The sequence below is a fragment of the Folsomia candida genome, unplaced genomic scaffold (assembly GCF_002217175.1).
Source record: "Folsomia candida strain VU population unplaced genomic scaffold, ASM221717v1 Fcan01_Sc033, whole genome shotgun sequence".
Taxonomy (NCBI): Eukaryota; Metazoa; Arthropoda; class Collembola; order Entomobryomorpha; family Isotomidae; genus Folsomia; species Folsomia candida.
Genome location: NW_019091225.1, coordinates 1,074,919 through 1,092,611, shown reverse-complemented (window position 1 = coordinate 1,092,611; position 17,693 = coordinate 1,074,919). Strand labels below are relative to the sequence as shown.

The 17,693-nt window shown below is 37.6% G+C and overlaps 6 protein-coding genes and 1 long non-coding RNA gene across 9 annotated transcripts; 5 read left to right on the top strand and 2 right to left on the bottom strand.

The window, feature by feature from the left end:
• The first annotated feature begins 1,652 nt into the window (after window positions 1–1,652).
• Window positions 1,653–3,683, top strand: LOC118439303. The gene is made up of 5 exons (XR_004837344.1): window positions 1,653–1,792; window positions 1,889–1,954; window positions 2,042–2,714; window positions 2,796–3,116; window positions 3,205–3,683. It is a non-coding gene; the product is annotated as an uncharacterized LOC118439303 (long non-coding RNA).
• A 7-nt stretch (window positions 3,684–3,690) lies between these two features.
• LOC110860570 (Y+L amino acid transporter 2) lies at window positions 3,691–6,269 on the top strand. Its single transcript, XM_022109633.2, has 12 exons — window positions 3,691–3,954; window positions 4,020–4,133; window positions 4,200–4,308; window positions 4,405–4,649; window positions 4,729–4,824; window positions 4,897–4,945; window positions 5,019–5,142; window positions 5,223–5,329; window positions 5,403–5,499; window positions 5,565–5,714; window positions 5,810–5,984; window positions 6,051–6,269. The coding sequence occupies exons 1-12, from the start codon at window positions 3,747–3,749 to the stop codon at window positions 6,101–6,103; spliced, it is 1,527 nt and encodes a 508-aa protein (XP_021965325.1). The 5' UTR covers window positions 3,691–3,746; the 3' UTR covers window positions 6,104–6,269.
• A 305-nt stretch (window positions 6,270–6,574) lies between these two features.
• Window positions 6,575–8,440, top strand: LOC110860685. Of its 3 annotated transcripts, none has more exons than XM_035860513.1 (4): window positions 6,575–7,215; window positions 7,291–7,798; window positions 7,866–8,169; window positions 8,255–8,440. In XM_035860513.1, exons 2-4 carry the CDS (start codon window positions 7,574–7,576, stop codon window positions 8,413–8,415), a joined length of 690 nt encoding a protein of 229 aa, XP_035716406.1. In that variant the 5' UTR covers window positions 6,575–7,215; window positions 7,291–7,573; the 3' UTR covers window positions 8,416–8,440. The 3 variants fall into 3 exon arrangements, with proteins under 3 accessions (XP_035716406.1, XP_035716405.1, XP_035716404.1); XM_035860512.1 differs by having other exon boundaries at window positions 6,575–7,256; window positions 7,322–7,798; XM_035860511.1 differs by having other exon boundaries at window positions 6,575–7,798.
• On the bottom strand, window positions 8,363–9,951 carry LOC110860510 (juvenile hormone acid O-methyltransferase). Its single transcript, XM_022109565.2, has 5 exons — window positions 9,711–9,951; window positions 9,314–9,629; window positions 9,083–9,215; window positions 8,749–8,899; window positions 8,363–8,636 (listed from the first exon to the last, which is right to left on the bottom strand). Exons 1-5 carry the CDS (start codon window positions 9,751–9,753, stop codon window positions 8,461–8,463), a joined length of 819 nt encoding a protein of 272 aa, XP_021965257.1. The 5' UTR covers window positions 9,754–9,951; the 3' UTR covers window positions 8,363–8,460.
• A 448-nt stretch (window positions 9,952–10,399) lies between these two features.
• LOC110860535 (protein lifeguard 1) lies at window positions 10,400–12,528 on the top strand. The gene is made up of 5 exons (XM_022109595.2): window positions 10,400–10,691; window positions 10,835–10,977; window positions 11,052–11,199; window positions 11,316–11,615; window positions 11,684–12,528. Exons 3-5 carry the CDS (start codon window positions 11,091–11,093, stop codon window positions 11,752–11,754), a joined length of 480 nt encoding a protein of 159 aa, XP_021965287.1. The 5' UTR covers window positions 10,400–10,691; window positions 10,835–10,977; window positions 11,052–11,090; the 3' UTR covers window positions 11,755–12,528.
• Window positions 12,529–13,050: 522 nt separating this feature from the next.
• On the top strand, window positions 13,051–14,307 carry LOC110860554 (UPF0462 protein C4orf33 homolog). Its single transcript, XM_022109615.2, has 3 exons — window positions 13,051–13,307; window positions 13,389–13,577; window positions 13,648–14,307. Exons 1-3 carry the CDS (start codon window positions 13,231–13,233, stop codon window positions 14,165–14,167), a joined length of 786 nt encoding a protein of 261 aa, XP_021965307.1. The 5' UTR covers window positions 13,051–13,230; the 3' UTR covers window positions 14,168–14,307.
• Window positions 14,308–14,908: 601 nt separating this feature from the next.
• Window positions 14,909–16,069, bottom strand: LOC110860569. Its single transcript, XM_022109631.2, has 4 exons — window positions 15,918–16,069; window positions 15,512–15,847; window positions 15,198–15,433; window positions 14,909–15,127 (listed from the first exon to the last, which is right to left on the bottom strand). Exons 1-4 carry the CDS (start codon window positions 15,933–15,935, stop codon window positions 15,067–15,069), a joined length of 651 nt encoding a protein of 216 aa, XP_021965323.1. The 5' UTR covers window positions 15,936–16,069; the 3' UTR covers window positions 14,909–15,066.
• Between the last annotated feature and the right edge of the window lie 1,624 nt (window positions 16,070–17,693).

Below are 17,693 nucleotides of genomic sequence, written 5' to 3'. Positions count from 1 at the left end.
TTACCTACATAAAGTCAAAAGCATGGGATTTTGGAGTCTGATTAGAGACATTCACCACCTTTGTACTTTGATCGGTCTGAGGATGAGTAGAGTCATGCAGTTAATGGTCAAAGTCGTCCCAATTCTGCCCAAAGCTTTAACACGTCCAATTTTGTAAGATATCAATAGCCACAGAATTGTGTTAGACAGACGATTTATACCCAACCATACCCATGCATAGTAAACATTTAGTAGTAAAACAGTTAATGGAAAATCGGAAGGGTTGTCAGAAAAGGGTGATACCAAAAACGGGATTATTGTACCCAACCAATGCCACACTTAACAAGGTCAAGGTTCATCATAATATTGATAATAATGCGCGGATGTACATGCATGCACCTGCTTGACAAATAATTAATATCTCTCTGTATGCTAATTTTTGAATATGAATTAAGTGCTTTATTGTATGGTGTAAGCTGAACTAATATGAAAGTTGGTTATTGTGTGTGCAACCTCCCATTATTTCCATGTTCCACTTATTATGTATTTTCGCTTTTCAAAATTGTGCAAGTCATAAAATAGGTTTAAAATCCATGCAGAAAATATTCTAAATGATATGTAACAAACAATTAATTTATTGTGGTTTTGCGCTATTTAATTTTTGTCTAAAAATCATTTCGTGCCGAATGGAATAATAGGTGCTTACAATGTGAAGACTTATAAGTGTACCGACCACTTATAAGTCATTTCCACTTTTAAGTGACACTGCGCGCGCATGCGCGTTGTCATGAATTTCACTTATAAGTGATCGGAAAATAAGTCCCCTGGACTGACTTATTTCTGAAATAAGACACTTATTTTGTGCAACAGCTGCGGTTGAAATTGAACTCATTCGAGTTTACTGCCAGCCACTTGGTGACCCATAAATTATTTTTAATCGGGCTTTAATCGATTTTCGAGTTATTTAAAATAGTGCATAACTAAAATTTGGCTAATTAAAATAGTGCAGTGAACTATCTAAAATGAGAAGTTCAAATGAGAATGAGGATTAAATTTTCAATCAGTCACAAGTGTCATGTAATCCAGTGATTAGGCAATATCTATTGTTGAAGTTTTAGGTCTTTTCAAAGCTTTCAGGTTTATTTTTGCAATGATTTTGACGTTTAATGCAAGTGGTCGCCTAAACTGCATAAAAGATAAAATTTGAAAAAAGAGTGAAGCATTCAAACCTCACCCACTTATAATTGATTTATAGAAATGACTTATAATTTGTGGGAAAACCAAAATAAGTCGATTGTAAACCCCTAATATTTTTCCACGCTCTTCTAACAACAATGAGACAATTACGTAGTTCTTGGCTGGAATATTCTGTAGTATATATTTTTACTTTGAGTCGAATAAAAATTTAGCCCGTAAATTCATTAATTAACCCTCATTGCCATCATCAATATTGAAGCTGACACTTGTATAGTCAAAAAAAATTTGACTATGCAAATTATAAATATAGTTAACAGAATAATTATCCGTACGCCAGTACACGCTTAAAAATGTTTCCGACTTTGCAAGAAGTAAACTGGTAGACAACTATATATAAAGTAACACTAACTAAATTTAGCATTAAATGGATAACTTCAATTTTAGTTATGCATCATTTAGCCATAATTTTAGTTAAGTCGGTATATTACTTTAAAATAAGTTAGACGTTACACCAATCAGGGTCATACTGTACTAGCATTTACTACATTCCGGGTACTTTGTCCCGCCAAAAAAAGCTTGGTCCACGCTCCACTTTTCCCTCGTCGTTGTAACAAGAGTGAGTGCCCGATTGCGAATTAAAACTAAAGTATATATTAATTTGCCTAGTAATTAATTAGTTGAAGCTCATGAAATATTCCACACCAACTACTAGATATGGAAGAAACTGCTCGACTACTATCGCAATGTGGGTTGGATTGCTATTTTGATACTTTCAAGGGTAAGTTTATCTACAATCCATAACTTAACTTACCTTACTTAACTTATTTAACTTACACACTGCTCGCTCCATTTTATTTTAAAATAGAAAATGCAATAACGGACGACGCGACGCGGAATAAGATTTGGCAACAATTGTACCAATACGAAACTTTGAAAGGAATTCAGAAGTAGAGAAATGGCACGATTTACGTATGTTTTCAATGCAAAAATTCCTTCATCAATACCATTACTCTCCGATCACTTTAAATATGTACATAGGTTATCAAAGTTAACGCAATTATTTCATATTATTTTGGTTGTTCTATAATTGTGATTTAAAGAGTTCAAGTGGATTTAATTGAAATAAATATATGCTAATGAGGAGATTCACAAATACCGCATTCATTTCATTAAGACACTAAATACCGCGACCATTATTCATTTTACTTAATATGGGGTTAGAACAGTAACCCCAACCAGGGTTAGCACCTAGACGAGAATAGGGTAAATGGCTATTTGCAAAGGGTAACTACCGTTACTTTGTTGCTGCATGGTGGCTGTATACCCCAAATCGGGTAAAGTCACTTTTACGTTTATATTTAGTTATATTTTACTCCTTTTAGGGTAATAATTTTTAAGCGTGTAGGTAGTTAAAATTAATGAGTCAAGATTAATGGCGTGTGGATATTTATTTATTCTGTTAAATTTTTAAGCATAATGTTCGTAGCATAGCGCGTGATCCACTCCAAGTCCCATTTTTCCAATTGAAATAGATTAACGTAAGTCAAACTTTAATAAGACAAAAAGATTAGGCTGATTTGGTTCAATTAATTTGTCATGGCCTCACTTCTCATCTCCAGAACTTTGGCCATCTTTGACTTGCATCGCAATGTTTGCTGTTGCGGATTAAACATTGAAGACGAACCATACATTTAATCCTCCACGACTTATTACTGACGGACATTCCTCTTTTCATCGTCTCATCTCAGTACCGGCGAGTGCATGACATTTCACGTGGTGTCGTCTGTTTAACACAAAATCTAGCATTTTCAACATATCAATGACTTCTTGATTCATATTTGTACCTAAATTGCATCTCCTTATCATTATCCTTGTCTGACGATAATCTTAATCGATTCCTTGACTCAAGAAGACGACCGCTGTCTTGATATTCGTGTCGTGTAAGTAAATCAGGCGGAGGGGCCGTCAAAAGAACGCCCTTCTCTTTACGTGATCTCGCTAATAACCAACTTTTTTACTACTCATCAGTTCATCAAGGAGCAAATATTCCGACCACATGTTTGCAAAACTGACCGACGACAGCACTGATAACGAGCAACATTAAAATCTCCTCCCTCATTGTTGTAAGAGGCACACGGCAACTGCATTGCGCATACTAATAAAAAGAGACAACCAGTCATTGTTGATTGTGCAAGGGAGGAAGCTAAATTAACTTTGTGAGACTATCAAAGCCTTGCTAAATCTAATGTAACGTGCAATTTTATTGTTGTCTGTTAGAGAACGTAGAATGTATGTATGCTCAACTGAGCAACATTAATTATCCGATTTGCATATGACAACTCTGTCCGTCAGTCATATTATTTTTACTATTAGCAATTTGTTCTTGCGCATTAATTTGTTTTTTTTGAGGGATCAAGAAACTTGTAGATTCCTGTAACTCGGCTGTAAATTTTGTGTGTTTACTAACAAAAAAGTGAGGTCTCAAGTTGGAAGGAGTGTTTGCACTCGGTTACGTTGTCTCCTGTAACACTTGACATTCTTGAGTAAATAAAATCCATCAAAGCCACGCCATGGGTAAGACAAAAGTGGAAAGTGCGAAAAACGGGATTGGTGGTGATGAAAATCATCCTAAACTTGGGAAAGATCATAATTCCATTAATAATTCGGTGGAAAAGCCAGCCCCGAATTTGGAGGGGGAGAAGCAGAAAATAAATCTGAAGCGAGAAATTGGACTCCTCGAAGCTGTGGGAATTACCATCGGCTGCATCATTGGATCAGGTTGGTGTTAATAGCGAGCCATCTTTAATGACGTGAGAATTTAATCAGCCCCTGATTATTTGCAGGCATTTTCATCTCGCCGAAAGGAATAACAACACATGTCCACTCGGTCGGAGCTTCCCTGGTAATTTGGGCCGTGTGTGGGTTCCTCAGCATGCTCGGAGCGTTCTGTTTCGCCGGTAATATTATAAAAATAGTGCAAATATGATATTATATATTTATACATGATACTTGTTACATTTTAGAGCTTGGGACAACATGGCCCTGCGCAGGGGGAACGTATACCTATATTTTTGAGGCGTTCGGTCCAGTCCCGGCATTTTTGAGCTTGTGGGCTCAGAATTTAATGTTTGTGTATGTCGTCAAGAATTATTCCTTCTGATTTTAAATTCCCGGAAATCATGCTCTGAATCAAATAATGATGAAGTTCGTCCTAATTTTATTCCACAGTCCGATCGGAAATGCCGTGACGGGGTTGGTCTTTGCAAAATATATTGCACAACCCTTTTTCCCCACAGGGTGCGAAGTCCCCGATTCGGCTGTTCAGCTCCTCGCAGCAGCTGCAATTTGTCTCTTGGCCTTTATGAACTGCTGCGATATCAAATTCATAAATAAATTCATCAACACGTTCATGTTCCTTAAATTGACGGCGGTAGCATTGGTCATTCTAGGCGGAGGATTCGCCGTATTTCAAAGTACCGTATTTTTTAAGGAGAAAATCAATTTTTTTACATTTTATTTGATGGTTATTAATTAAGTGGTTTGGTTTGGTAGGAGGGACGGATAACTTTACAAATATGTGGGAAGGGTCAAATATCACGGTGGAAAGTTTGCTATTTTCGATATATGCGGGGTCATTTGCCTTCGGTGGTATGGTCCAATACATAAGTTAATGTATAATTATTTGAGACAGTTATTTATATCGCAACGTATTATTTATAGGATGGAGTGCCCTTTCCACGATGATGGAAGAGCTAAAAAATCCATACAAGTAAGAGATCCTTTATTTAAAAAAATTCTAAATCCTGAAAAGAAACTAATTCCGAAATATTCCGTCATTTTAGGAATCTTCCGAGAGCCATTTTCATCTCGTTAACACTGGTCACGTTGATTTACCTGTTGGCAAACGCGTCCTATTTTTCCGTCCTGTCACCAGCGGAAATGATGCAGTCTGACGCTGTGGCAGTGGTAATTAATCATCAATGACTTTTATTGTACGTACGGTTGGCCAAATCAGTATTAATTCCAATGAATGTGTGGGTGGGCAGACCTTTGTGCATGAACTGGTGGGTTCCTACTTTGTGGGAATTGTGCCCGTGTTTGTGTCCCTGTCCACGTTTGGATTTCTAAGTCTTCACATTATGACGAATTCGAGGTAGACTAATTACGGATATATAAAGAGAGACCTTTTAACACGTCAATAAATCCGCCGATGTATTTTTGGACAGGAACTGCTTTGTTGGTGCGAGGCATGGTCATTTTCCCAGTGTTTTGTCCCTAATAACTATTTCCTATCACACGCCAGCCGCTGCAATTATTTTTCAGGTATTGAATTTCTTACGAAAAACTAGAAAAGCAAAAACCAACTCCAAAATTTTCAATGTTTCCAGTCACTCTTGTCGCTCGTCTTTCTCTACACGGCGGACGTATTTTCTCTCATTAATTTTGGTGCGTTTATGCAATGGTTCTTCCAAACGCTGTGCATCGTGGGGTTGATCTACTTGAGGATAACGAATCCTGACTTGCCGCGACCCTACAAGGTTTGTTTGTGTGTAAAAATAGATCATCATTATCCTGGCCCCGAGCGGATTTCCAATTGATGATGTTGTTTGATGCTTCTTTATTTATTCTTCAGATTTCTCTCGTGATTCCCATAATTTATTTACTACTTTCTCTCCTCTTCGTCGTCATCCCGATCTACGTGTCGCCCGTGGACTCGTTGATATCCATTCTCATTACGATCACCGGGCTCCCCGTGTACTACCTCCTCATCAAAAGGACGTCGGAAAAGGGTGGCAGCAAGTTAAGTGGTAAGTCATTATGGCGAGTAAATAATTCTAGTAATACAATAATTGTGTGCAATTATTTTTTGCCAGACAACGTCACCGTTTTGGCACAGAAGGCTTTCATGCTGGTAAAAGAAGACTGACGCGATGATGAATAATTTATTTAATAATTATCTACTAACGTTAGTAAACAAAAATTCAGTTAATTAAATTTAAGTGTGAAATTAACCCTGATTTCATGAATAATGTAATAAATTGCTAGCCATAACTTGTGGCATTTACTAAAATAAACGTATTTAGTTAGTAGTATTTTTTGTTTTGTTTTGGGAAACGAAAAAATCCGTGACTAACTTTTTATGCATCATGTTCATTCAGATATTATATGATTCAACTTATTCGGTTGACCACGGTTTTGTGGGAAGCGCTGAAAAAGTGAATAATAGTTAACTTTGGGTTTTCCTCCTTGTTTTACTGATAACTTTGCATGATGCCAATTCAAAATGACGTAGATATGTGTTTGCATGAATATGTAACGTCCAACCGCAAAATGAAGTCAACTTGTAATGTGACAAATATTAAATGCTACTTAATGTAACTTTTATAAATACGTACAAATAAAACTCGTACACTTGTCAGTCAGTCTCATCATCATAGTGATACACGGTCATCAAAATCACAGTACAAAATGAGACGAGCAATACTTTCACTCTGTTTAGCGTTAACTTTTACTGCAGTGTTTTCGGCAAGGCCTGACAGGAGCAGGTTAATTGAATGGGTGATCTAAAATTGCATGCGAACGAGCCACCATACCGACAGTCCTCAAACTAAACCACAACTAAACAGACTAAAATGACGATTTACTTCTTGTATGATGGCTCTCATGTTGGGGAAAAACAAGCAGATCGGAGTGGGGTCCATCCAACCACAATGTGTATCTAAGTTGGTTTATTGACCGTGGTCAGAAACATTAGTTAAGAATTACTTAAAAATTATTTCGAAAATATTTGTCATGAAGAAATAATGAGAATTTGAAGGTTATCGTAATTTGGTAACAAGTTTGGTAACATGCTACCTGTACCTGACGTTGAAACTGAGTCTCAACAACCTCACAGAATTTTATACATAAAATACATGCCTTGTATGTGTTGTATATAACATTCTAGTGATGGTGGTGATGAGTGATGACGTAATGTTTATGTTCTCAACCAAATCAAAACATCACGTGGCTTGCATTCTCGCTGAACAAAGAGCAATGGTACTCCCTCTGCTTATATTAATAAAACTCTATGGTTTTCGGTAAGTGTTAAAATCCGACTCCTTATTTTTGCAGCTTTTGAAATATGTAATTTCATATTTTTAAGGGATCCAACCCTGAAGTAGACGATTACGACCACGCCCATCAACCCGGTTATCCAGTCATAATTCCAAATCAGCGATACGTGAGGGTACACTCCGCAGAAGTTACAGAGATCGGAAGCCTACCCGCACCAACAACGTCAGGTCAGCATGATCCACAATGGGGTGACCATAATGACCATAATGACCACGATTCTGCATCTCACGGTCACCAAAATGGACAAAAAGAACAACTCGGCGTTACGGGGAGTTGGCATATGCCAACAATTCAGAAATATGGGTTTCCACCAAAGTGCATAGACCTCTATCCGAAGGACGACATTCCAATCGAGGCTACACGCTGTCTTTACCTTGCCGTGATAACTTTAAAGTCGCTCAAGGTTGGTCACGAAGTGCAAAAATATGCCCATTTTAAAATGTCTCGAAAGATGGACAAAACTTACGGATATGTTGCCCTTGGGTTATCCAAGGATGATAAGATGGTGAGTTACTTACTGCTAAAATTTCTGACTCGTAAAGATAAACGTGTCATTTTATTTTTATTTTCAGGACGACGATCACATCGTTGAATGCGTCAAACCACGAGACTCCGTCCACCCTCGGATGTATCACTCGTGGTCAAATTTCCACAGCATGCCGACTCGACTAGCAGACAATTCACACATTATCAAAAACAAGACGGAAATATATGACTCGAAAACCAACGTTTTGACGTGTGAATTTGACAGGCCTTTAATCACGATGGTGGAATATGTCAAAGGTTCTGGCCCCGTGAAGCGAGCCTTGTTCGACTTGACGAAGGAAAAGTACAAAATTTTAATGGCTGTGGGCGAACCAGCAAAACCAGATTCCGGTAGGTCGTCAAATGACAAGTGGTCAAGACTCAACATGTCACTAAACTAAGCAAATATGTAAAACCACAAAATTGTTATTAATAGATGTGCTTGGACAACATGGACCTCGGAAACTGGGAACAGTCTCCATTTTTGACCCGGATGAATATTACTATCGCCGCTCATCGGCGCCATCCCCGCTGCAAAGTGAAGAATTATTAACGGTCTTTATTATGCTTTCTCTTTGTCGTTATGTCATGTTGTGATTTTTATAAAGAATTTGAAATTAGATTATTTCATCATTAATTTATTTACTGCAATGGTTTTCGAACCACGCCGTACAAAAGCTCATAATTTGTGCATAAGGCGTCCGTCCCTTCTGGTACGTTCCAGTGTTTGCGGAGAAAATCTGTGTATTCTTGTTTCACATCGTTCAGTAACTCCTTCGGGATGACCTTCACGTACGGGTTGAGGGACAAGTAGAGTTCTGAAATCAAATTAATTCTATTTTTATTTATTATTCGTAAGTAATATAAAGTTACGATTACGAGGATATGAAATTCGATTCTCGCTTTCTGCCCGAATATTTAATAACCCACCTGCAACCGTGTTTACGCTTTCGAAATCATATTCTTGTCGGTACGGCTTCAATTCTACAATCTCGTAACCAAGTTGTGTCAGATTTCGGCGAAATGCCACTTCGGAGTCTTCCTTTTGCTCAAACCATTCGGGAATGTAGTTTTCATATCCCTACAGAAATATGTACATACACCTATTTATTTATGTACGAATTTATTTACATACGAATAATAAGCAAGGATATACAAAGTCAATACCTGTTTCCAATTAGTTTATACGGAAGGGAAGCACAATAAATAACACCGAGTGCAAATACACAAGCAACGCATAATATTACAGCTAATAAATTGCTACCTTCATGTATTTGGACCACTTCTCAGAAGTTCCCAACTTTTCGTGCAACACGTACAATGTTGATTTGGAAAGAACAGTAAATCCAAAATATCCTCCGGGCTGGAGAAGGTCATAGCATCGTTTCAGTGCTTCCCTGAAAGTTTAATTTGCAAATTTAATTCGCAAATTAAATTCGGAAGTACATAAAAAGTTTGTTCGTGCATATGCTTCTCATTATATGCACGTGCTCACCTATAATTCCTCACAAAGTGGAGCACATACACGGCAAATATCTTGTCGAACTTGACCTCTTTGTGGGGAAAGTTGTCTTGCAGGATGTCCCCCACGTTGAAAGTTACCCTTGGACTTGGATAGGTTTTTTTCGCATGAGCAATCATATCTGGTGAAATGTCGACAGAGTGGATTTTAGAGTCGAATTTCTCCACTTCAGGCAGTACAAACTTGTTTCCGGTACTCCCTGCGCCACAACCGTAGTCCAAAATGAGCTCATTTTTCTTCCAAGTCATGTGATTTACCAGCATGGGAACAAATTGCTCAGCGTCCCGAGCTGCATTGTTTTGGTATCGAAATAATTCGGCGTGAGATTACTTATCAAGGATTCATATGAAAATATTTAATATATTTCTACCTGCAGCCGATTTGTTGGTTTCGTATCGTACTGGGTCGTACATTTTATTTTGAAATTTCGGTTACTTTATTAATTTTTGGTAAGTAAAGTGCAACCAGAATAAATTAGTGGTGACAGGTTAACATGAATGCATGAATGAAGCATATTTTACAATACAGATAATCTGGTAGTTCAAGTGTCGCTGTCGACCTTGAAATCATGAGCTTACTTTGTGCAGTAAACAAATTAGTATTAAATACACGATCTGGTGATATTTGTTTTGCTTCATGTGGACTAAATCGACCAATTTTATTAAATACATACTTAACAAACCAGCCAGTGCGAGATTATGTCATAATGTTTAAATATCCGTATGTATGTACATGTTCATTCGATAATAAATACCACTTTTAGTCAGAAACAAGATTACTTTAATAATGACCTCCATTCCAGCAAGTAAATTTTACATGATGTTAATGTGTTATTCATCTTATCTGAAATCTTGAAATTATTTCTCACATTTTCCGTTAGTATAACCGTGCATGTTGGTAATAAAGTCGCATTTGTCCATATCCGCTGAATAATTTTTGGAAATATTTTATGAATAATTATGTATGCTCTATTTCCCTATGACCAAAAATTGTTGGTTTTAACAATGGAGGTGACTTCTCTATTAATTTGCATGTGTGCAAAATTATATCACAGAGCTTGTAACTCTAACGTTACAACAGTCTCAAGTTTTTGTAACCACGTCTCAATTTGCGTCTCAAATTTCTTCCACAAGTTCCACACTCGTCGCAAGTTGATGATTCATCTCAATCTCAATCTCGTGAATCCACTCATAACACCGCTCACTCCAAAAGAGAATAAAATTCCTGGAATTAAGATGTAATAAATAAGAGGAGGGGATCCTAAAATAATTTCGAGTGATAAGAACAACAAATTGTAGACGTAAATTTTGAAGTACAACATTATCTTCCCGTTTGGCTGGAGTCGTCTTTGGTAAGATACAGATATCTATTTCTTTGTGATGACTCATTCCTTATATAATGTTATTTTTTGTAAGTGTTTTCTTCGAAGTGGAATTTCTTTTATCTGTTTATACGTAGCACTTTATTTTAAATAATTGCCAATTTGCTCTGTAGGAAGTGCCCCAAACCGGAAATAGGGGATGGCTGTACAATTTTTCTAAATAAAATCGCTGCTGGACAACGGTTTTAATTGTTCTTGCTATTGATTGGGGTGGGGTACCGGTGTTTCAAAGAAGTATTAAGAATTGATCAAGTTGGTAAGTAGTGCCGTAATTAAAGTAGAACTATCTTGTGAAATTGTGAATGAAAATGTGATACTTGTTTGGTTTAGGACACATAAATCCAGTGTGTTTCACTCATCATCATCATTATGGGGAAGTTTTCTGGATTGATTAGCTCTGCCATTTTTATTGGACTGTTTGCAATTCTAATATATTTCTGTTGTCGAGTGAAGCGCAAGGGCGCAGTACTTCAGCGAGGTAAATGCGAGCATTGTAAACTGAACTATCGTTCTATTATTGTCTGTCATCTATTGTTTATTATTAGCCATTGTATTTAAACATAAATCATAATTAATTTGTTCTACATATTTCAGCTAACAATTTTGAGAACAGAGCAGCTGACGGAACAACCACCGTGACCATTTTGCAGCAAGCGACTCCAGTTCCTGGTGGAGGAATGGGCGCATATCCCACTCAGAGTTACGCACCTCCAATGGCTGCTGGCGTATATGGACCAACTACTGTACCTGCCGGACAATCTTACCCTCCTTATCCTTATCCGATGGCCAATAATTCCAATCTGCCTTATCCTACCAACGGAGCTAGTGGTGGTATGCCCATGCCAATGCCAGGACATAACGCATTTCAACAATCGGGAGCTCCATATCCAATGGGTAATTATTCAAAGATGATTTGCAAATATTTCCAATTTTTCCACCAAGCTAATCCTATAATTTTCTAGCTCCATCAGCTCCCAATAATGATGATTACGACAAACCGCCAGCCTACGAAGATGTGATTCGACAACATTAAACTATGTACATGCCAAGTCAAGTAACAATCAAATAGAACTAGCTTATGTTTCAAAATTCGATTGTACTGCTTATATTTCTTTACTGTAATACTCTTATCGAATCGAAAACTTGATATGAATGACAAGAACGCCTTGCTTCTCGCCATAAGTATGATTTTCAATATGTTGTCATCTGCGTTGTAAATGTTTTTGAAAATAATGCCCTACTGCCTACATGATATAATTCCTACATAGTAAAATTAGTTACTACAAGTTATTGCAGCGATAAAATATGATAACTACATAGCTAGTCGACAACTGTGGATCGAATCTTATTAAAAGCAATCTGCAATCTCCTACTTCTCGAGATACTGCTCAAACTGGAGTATTTTTATATTTTTTAGACTAAATACTGTACACTTTAGTAAATGAGCTACTGAATATATTTAAATATGGTAAATCAATAATTTAATTTAGCCTTGCTACAATGTTAATTGTGACAGCTATTGTTCCATTGATTGAAGAGATAAGCATTTAGTATTTGACTAATTATTTAGTAATATAATTTAGTTATTATGGAGGACTTTTTTTATGAATGTCTTCATTTTCCGGACAATTTTCAATAATCATTGGTTTACAGAGGAAAACCAAGACCACAAGTATCATTATTTGTTCGTTCTCCTTTGTTATTTCCTTTTCCTTTGCTTATGATTTGTGCACGCGACGAATAGATGATCTATTATTTCTTACTCAATAAATGCGAGATTATTAGCAACACTCGTTTTATCTATAAATACACAATGTTCCATTTTGTTCAACTCATTGAAAGAAGATTGATTGTATGTACTTACTTAATTTTCTAGAATATACAACTGCCACATGATTTGGTTTGTATGTAAATGAGCTCATAAATATTTATCAGACCCCTTAAATTAATAGGTGCCGATTTAACAGCAGGTTTACCTTATAATATGACAGGTTTTATCTCTCTCTCCTCTCTACGTCATTGTCACTCTCTTTTCGTTATTGTTGTTGTGGTGGTGCCATGCCATGAGGTTACGTACGTAATTAATACCTCTTACCGATTGTTGAACCCTCCTCTCATGGATCATCATCAGGTGGGATGTGCCTGATCTGATGTCATGATTTTTTTATTTGAATACGTGACTGACGCTAGTTTCTCGTTTTGTATGCATTATTACCATTATAATGTTGTCACAACACAACAACTTTTGTCGAAAGAAATGCATCCATTCCAGTGCAAGTATTCAGATTCGCACACCACATTTCAGTCTCATTTACCTTGAGGATAGGAATTAATTTTGGCGAATGGTTTTGAGGGTGTAACCCGTTAACCCAGCTTTGTCTTTTCCATATAAATACCAAGTTGTGGTAGGATGCAGGCATCATTCTTGGCCGAGCTGTCACACAAACAGCAAGAAAGCCTTCCTCAAACTTAAACCGGTTTATCTTATCTACATAAATAAATTATAATAATGTCGCCCTTTTTTCATCGACTTATACTCGTTTCGGTCGCAACGGCAGTGTTTTTTGCAACTGTCATAAATGGAAAGTAAGCCATGATTCAGATTTTTTGTCGTAATTTTAGTAATAATTTGTTAGATGATAATTGACATTTTCTTGTAATTTACAGTGTCTTGTACTCTTACGGGAAACGGTTCATGACCAGCCCATATCCTGAATTGAATTACGCCATCACGAAAACTTGGGACAACCAGAGCACCACGGACAATGCCGAGTTTCAAGTAAAATTCCAAGTCGTGGACGAATTTTACCCGCATGGTCGCGGACTCGTTGTCACGTTTGAGGGTCCATATTATAAGTAAGTCATGCTTCATATCATTTTGTAATTATTTATTCACTAATAATTGTCATTTTCTCGAAATTTACAGCGAACCCCTGATTTCCGACACAGTTCCGGTCGACAAGCCCTTCCTCGGCTTGTGGAACTACGAAGTTGTAGAGTCCTTCTTCCTCGGAAATGATGACGAGTACCTGGAAATTGAGCTGGGGCCGAAAGGACACTACGTCCTGTTGTTACTCAAAGGACCAAACAATCTCATCACATATCAGTTACCTCTAACCAACTACACGGCGCAATGTTCCACAGTTTCTGGTCGCTGGTTAGGACAGGCGTACATTCCTGGAGAATATTTCCCCTGCAATGTGACCAGATTCAACTCGTTCGCCATCCACAAGTCGGAGCCACACAGGGTGCACATGGCCTTGTACCCGGTACCACAGGGAAAATATGAGGCGGCCGACTTTCACCGGTTGGAAGCCTTTGAGCCAATTTCTTTCGGAGTCGAGTTAAACCCAAAGTGTGTCATGGGGTCAAATTCGCATCCTCATCACAACCTCACTGGCAGTTTGCTTCCCGTCGAGGATATACCTGAAGTTGTGGAATCTTAGAAATAAATAGGTTAAATGATTCATATTTTCCAAATGTTCTCGGTATTGTAAGTATAAAATGACATGTCACGTGATTGGACATCAACGGCGTCGCGATGTATATTTTAAGTAATAAACTAAAGTGAAATTGAAGAAAATCAGATTTTGTACAGATTCCCATATAACTTTTCAAACTGTGATTATGTATCATAAACATCTCATCATCAACGGAGGTGAAAGTACATGAATCAGATATTGCGTGATCTAGTCGAGCTATGCATAAGCCTTACAACAACTTCAAACTTTTGTCATAGTGCGTTATGCGCTTAAAAACAAAACTTTTTAATCCTTCCCAGCGGAGAGCTTAATTAAAGTAATTGAGCCTTTTCTACTCAAATTTCTTCCACGAATATGTAAACCAAGAGTGTATCAATTTACATACGGCGAAAGTTGTGTGATTGAAGGAAAGGTTGCTGAGTGGTTTGGCCGATCGACATAATTCCCAAAATTACAGAGAATTACGTACAACCCGACCTTCCTTCTCGGAAACCGGATGATTAAAACATTTCCTCTTTTTGTTCGTCGAAAGTCATCGAACTGCGGAGAAAGCCCGCAAGCAAACGCATTACGGATGAATCTCATCTCACGGATCACAGATTCTGGTGTAATTTTGTGCTGAGAGAAACATGATTCTACTGATAAAAGGATACACACAAAGCCTTACATTCAAAGTAATAATGCGTTCCACGAAATTTACACACATTACATTTATCATTCGCGAATTACATTTTTTTATTCAACAAACCAACTTTTTTCGGAATACAAAATTTTATACTAACAGCTCAATGAACGCCTCATCATGCAAATATTATGTCACAACTAACATCACATTTGTAGACAGATTATTACTCGTTTTCACATCAAAAGAAAGGATGGTCATTTTCAGCAGGTGCGCTTTCGTCGGCGCGTTGGATTACGTCCCTAGAAAAAAATATGTATATGTAGAAAATATTTAAATATGACCTGCATTATTTTGCAAAATATTTCGCACCAATGTTCCGCGATTTTCCCACATTCGAATCGATACAGGTCTAAATGAGCAAAGACATCCCCGTTTGGTCGAATTCTCCTAGCATGCAGCCAAACCAGGTCGCCATCAGCGCCCACGGCACGAAAGTCAATTTGCTCCCTGGGACCGAACAAAAGACCTCCAGGACTAAGCGCTTCTCGGAACGCTTCAAGCCCATCTGCAACGGTGGGGTTGTGTTGAATATACGTCGGCAAGAACTGTGAATACGTTTATGTTACATGAAATATGATGAAAATGTTGTACTAAAAAATGATAATTCCAAAATATGCACTCACATATTTCTCAAGATTCGTCGTGATCTTGTTCCCCACAGTTTCCTGCACGATTTTCAGACACTGTCTCTTGTTCCAACGAGGATTGTTGGGTGGACAATAGGTAACGTCATCTGCGGCGAGAAATGAGGCTATGGCCCGAGCAGAGGCAGACGCGCGTGGAATTATGGGGGCTGAATACACGTAATCCGTGTAAGGCGAGTATTGATAAGGTCCGCCTGGATATTGGCGTCGCAAACGGGGGCCGGAAGGTAGTGAAGTGTCCGAATAATGGAAGGGAACTCCTCCTGGACCCCAAGACAGTGCGGAACCAAGACCCACGAGAAGAATTGCAATCGTCTAATTGATGTAGGCAGTTTTAACAAATAGCAATCCACACAACAAATTTTACAAAATTTACGATACTCACTGTGAAAAAGCCTTCCATTTTTAACGTTCCTTGAAAAAATTCTCCAGAAATGTGGGAATATTTCTTCAATGGGTTGTAAGTGACTTGACTGAATGAAGTTCAGTGGAATCTATCTCGAATAATAAGTATCCACCTTCTTGCGAGATAAGGAAAAGATATGTAAATTCCTCTTATCAATAAACGGGTTTATTCCATTCTGCCCACCCTCGAATAATGGTTTGCATACATACACAATAAACTTCTCCACATCATTACTCATCTTATATGCGTGAAACTTTACCGAATGACTGAATGAAAACCACAGCATCAAATAACCAGAAAATCGTGTGGGCAGTCTCTCTTCTTCTGAATAAAGAAAAGGGCGAAAGTTGTTGCATGATTCAGCAAAATAGAAAATGACCATGAAAGCCATGAACTTGTTTTTATTGCAGAGAAACCCCGAGTTTTGTGGATTTCTCTGAAACTACACAAAAAATAAGACGAGAGGAAAGATTGCTCTCATTTTGTGTGCTTCACCCAACCAAACAAATTATCCAACACATCTTTTGTTGCTTCTGCTGCTTTCACGGAGAAATAAAGTTACACGTTCGTCATCACTCCCCACGAGCTGTAAAAGGCTTAAACTAGCTGCATTTATGACCTCAGTTGGTGTGGGTGTCATTGTCCACCTTCAAAACTACTCTACACTTGGTTCATTTGACGATCTCATTGAAATCGCAAAAGTGCAATAAACCGTGTCGAAAGTAACGTTCAAGTTAATCCAATTTTCTTTACTTTATGTAACTTATTTTGACTCAGGGTCACACATGCTTGGAGACATTAGTTCTATTTGAGAAAGATTTCTGGAAAATAGCGTCTTTCTTCTTGGCTTCCTCACCTGCGAAATTCCTATGTTGAACCGACGACTAAATGTGCTTATGTCTTACTCTGGTTAAAAAAGTCGTGCCTTTGAGACCCTTTATTATTAAGCTAGAAAGGTGGCTGTTGGCTAAATATAGACTTTTTATATCGATCCATACGTACGTTAGTGTAGACAGAAGAGACCCTTATGACGCAATTTGATTAAGTTATACATACATATTTGCCAAAGGGAACATTTTTACGGGTTCCATGCGAATGACGGTTCTATTTTTGGTCAGCTTTTCTGAGAGCGAAAGGATTAACCTTTCCCAGCAGGAGTGGGACATATGGTGGCAGATTATATTTTGAAATGTATTGTAGAATACAATGCAGAGGGATTAATATGCATTCGGAATGAGATCTTTTCAGGGTCGTACTATTTGTATTTGTATCATCTTGAATTTTTTATAGCCATGCACTTGAAAATACTGATACTTACTTGAGAATATCTACAAGGTCATGAGAACAACAGTTCAATTTCATATTTATGCACAAAAGCATGGTTCGAAAATGGTAATCCGGTTGATCTCGCCTATTTCAAGGTTTACAATCTTACATTAAAAATTACATAACCGTCAGACACTCGGTACACAGTAAATACATAATTTTGGATAAGCCCCTGTTTACTGGAACTGAAGAGCTACTGGAAAACAAAAGGTGAAAACAATGGGAGACAGACAAACAATATGCAGCTCACTGAAAGTACATAATACTTCTTAGATCATGACGGTAATAAATATGTTTACGACTACGTGAAAAGTTATGTAAGGACAGTAACCAGCTACTCTTACTTAATATGTAATCATGCGAATAATGTTAGAATGTGATGCTTTATTTGTGTTAGTCCAGGTAAAAGCAGTGGATTTGCAAGTACGA

Excerpts from the sequence above, each read along its gene's own strand:
- LOC110860570 (XM_022109633.2), top strand. The coding sequence starts at position 3,747 with ATGGGTAAGACAAAAGTGGAAAGTGCGAAAAACGGGATTGGTGGTGAT. Across the intron at positions 4,946-5,018 it reads GAGCTAAAAAATCCATACAA|GAATCTTCCGAGAGCCATTT; the intron begins GTAAGAGATCCT and ends CCGTCATTTTAG. Across the intron at positions 5,143-5,222 it reads AGTCTGACGCTGTGGCAGTG|ACCTTTGTGCATGAACTGGT; the intron begins GTAATTAATCAT and ends GTGGGTGGGCAG.
- LOC110860685 (XM_035860513.1), top strand. The coding sequence starts at position 7,574 with ATGCCAACAATTCAGAAATATGGGTTTCCACCAAAGTGCATAGACCTC. Across the intron at positions 7,799-7,865 it reads TATCCAAGGATGATAAGATG|GACGACGATCACATCGTTGA; the intron begins GTGAGTTACTTA and ends TTTTATTTTCAG. Across the intron at positions 8,170-8,254 it reads ACCAGCAAAACCAGATTCCG|ATGTGCTTGGACAACATGGA; the intron begins GTAGGTCGTCAA and ends TGTTATTAATAG.
- LOC110860510 (XM_022109565.2), bottom strand. The coding sequence starts at position 9,753 with ATGTACGACCCAGTACGATACGAAACCAACAAATCGGCTGCAG. Across the intron at positions 9,630-9,710 it reads AACCAACAAATCGGCTGCAG|CTCGGGACGCTGAGCAATTT; the intron begins GTAGAAATATAT and ends AAAACAATGCAG. Across the intron at positions 9,216-9,313 it reads CACTTTGTGAGGAATTATAG|GGAAGCACTGAAACGATGCT; the intron begins GTGAGCACGTGC and ends TTAAACTTTCAG.
- LOC110860535 (XM_022109595.2), top strand. The coding sequence starts at position 11,091 with ATGGGGAAGTTTTCTGGATTGATTAGCTCTGCCATTTTTATTGGACTG. Across the intron at positions 11,200-11,315 it reads GGGCGCAGTACTTCAGCGAG|CTAACAATTTTGAGAACAGA; the intron begins GTAAATGCGAGC and ends TACATATTTCAG. Across the intron at positions 11,616-11,683 it reads GGGAGCTCCATATCCAATGG|CTCCATCAGCTCCCAATAAT; the intron begins GTAATTATTCAA and ends ATAATTTTCTAG.
- LOC110860554 (XM_022109615.2), top strand. The coding sequence starts at position 13,231 with ATGTCGCCCTTTTTTCATCGACTTATACTCGTTTCGGTCGCAACGGCA. Across the intron at positions 13,308-13,388 it reads GCAACTGTCATAAATGGAAA|TGTCTTGTACTCTTACGGGA; the intron begins GTAAGCCATGAT and ends TGTAATTTACAG. Across the intron at positions 13,578-13,647 it reads TTTGAGGGTCCATATTATAA|CGAACCCCTGATTTCCGACA; the intron begins GTAAGTCATGCT and ends CGAAATTTACAG.
- LOC110860569 (XM_022109631.2), bottom strand. Across the intron at positions 15,434-15,511 it reads CGACGAATCTTGAGAAATAT|TTCTTGCCGACGTATATTCA; the intron begins GTGAGTGCATAT and ends ACGTATTCACAG. Across the intron at positions 15,128-15,197 it reads GGGAAAATCGCGGAACATTG|GGACGTAATCCAACGCGCCG; the intron begins GTGCGAAATATT and ends ATTTTTTTCTAG.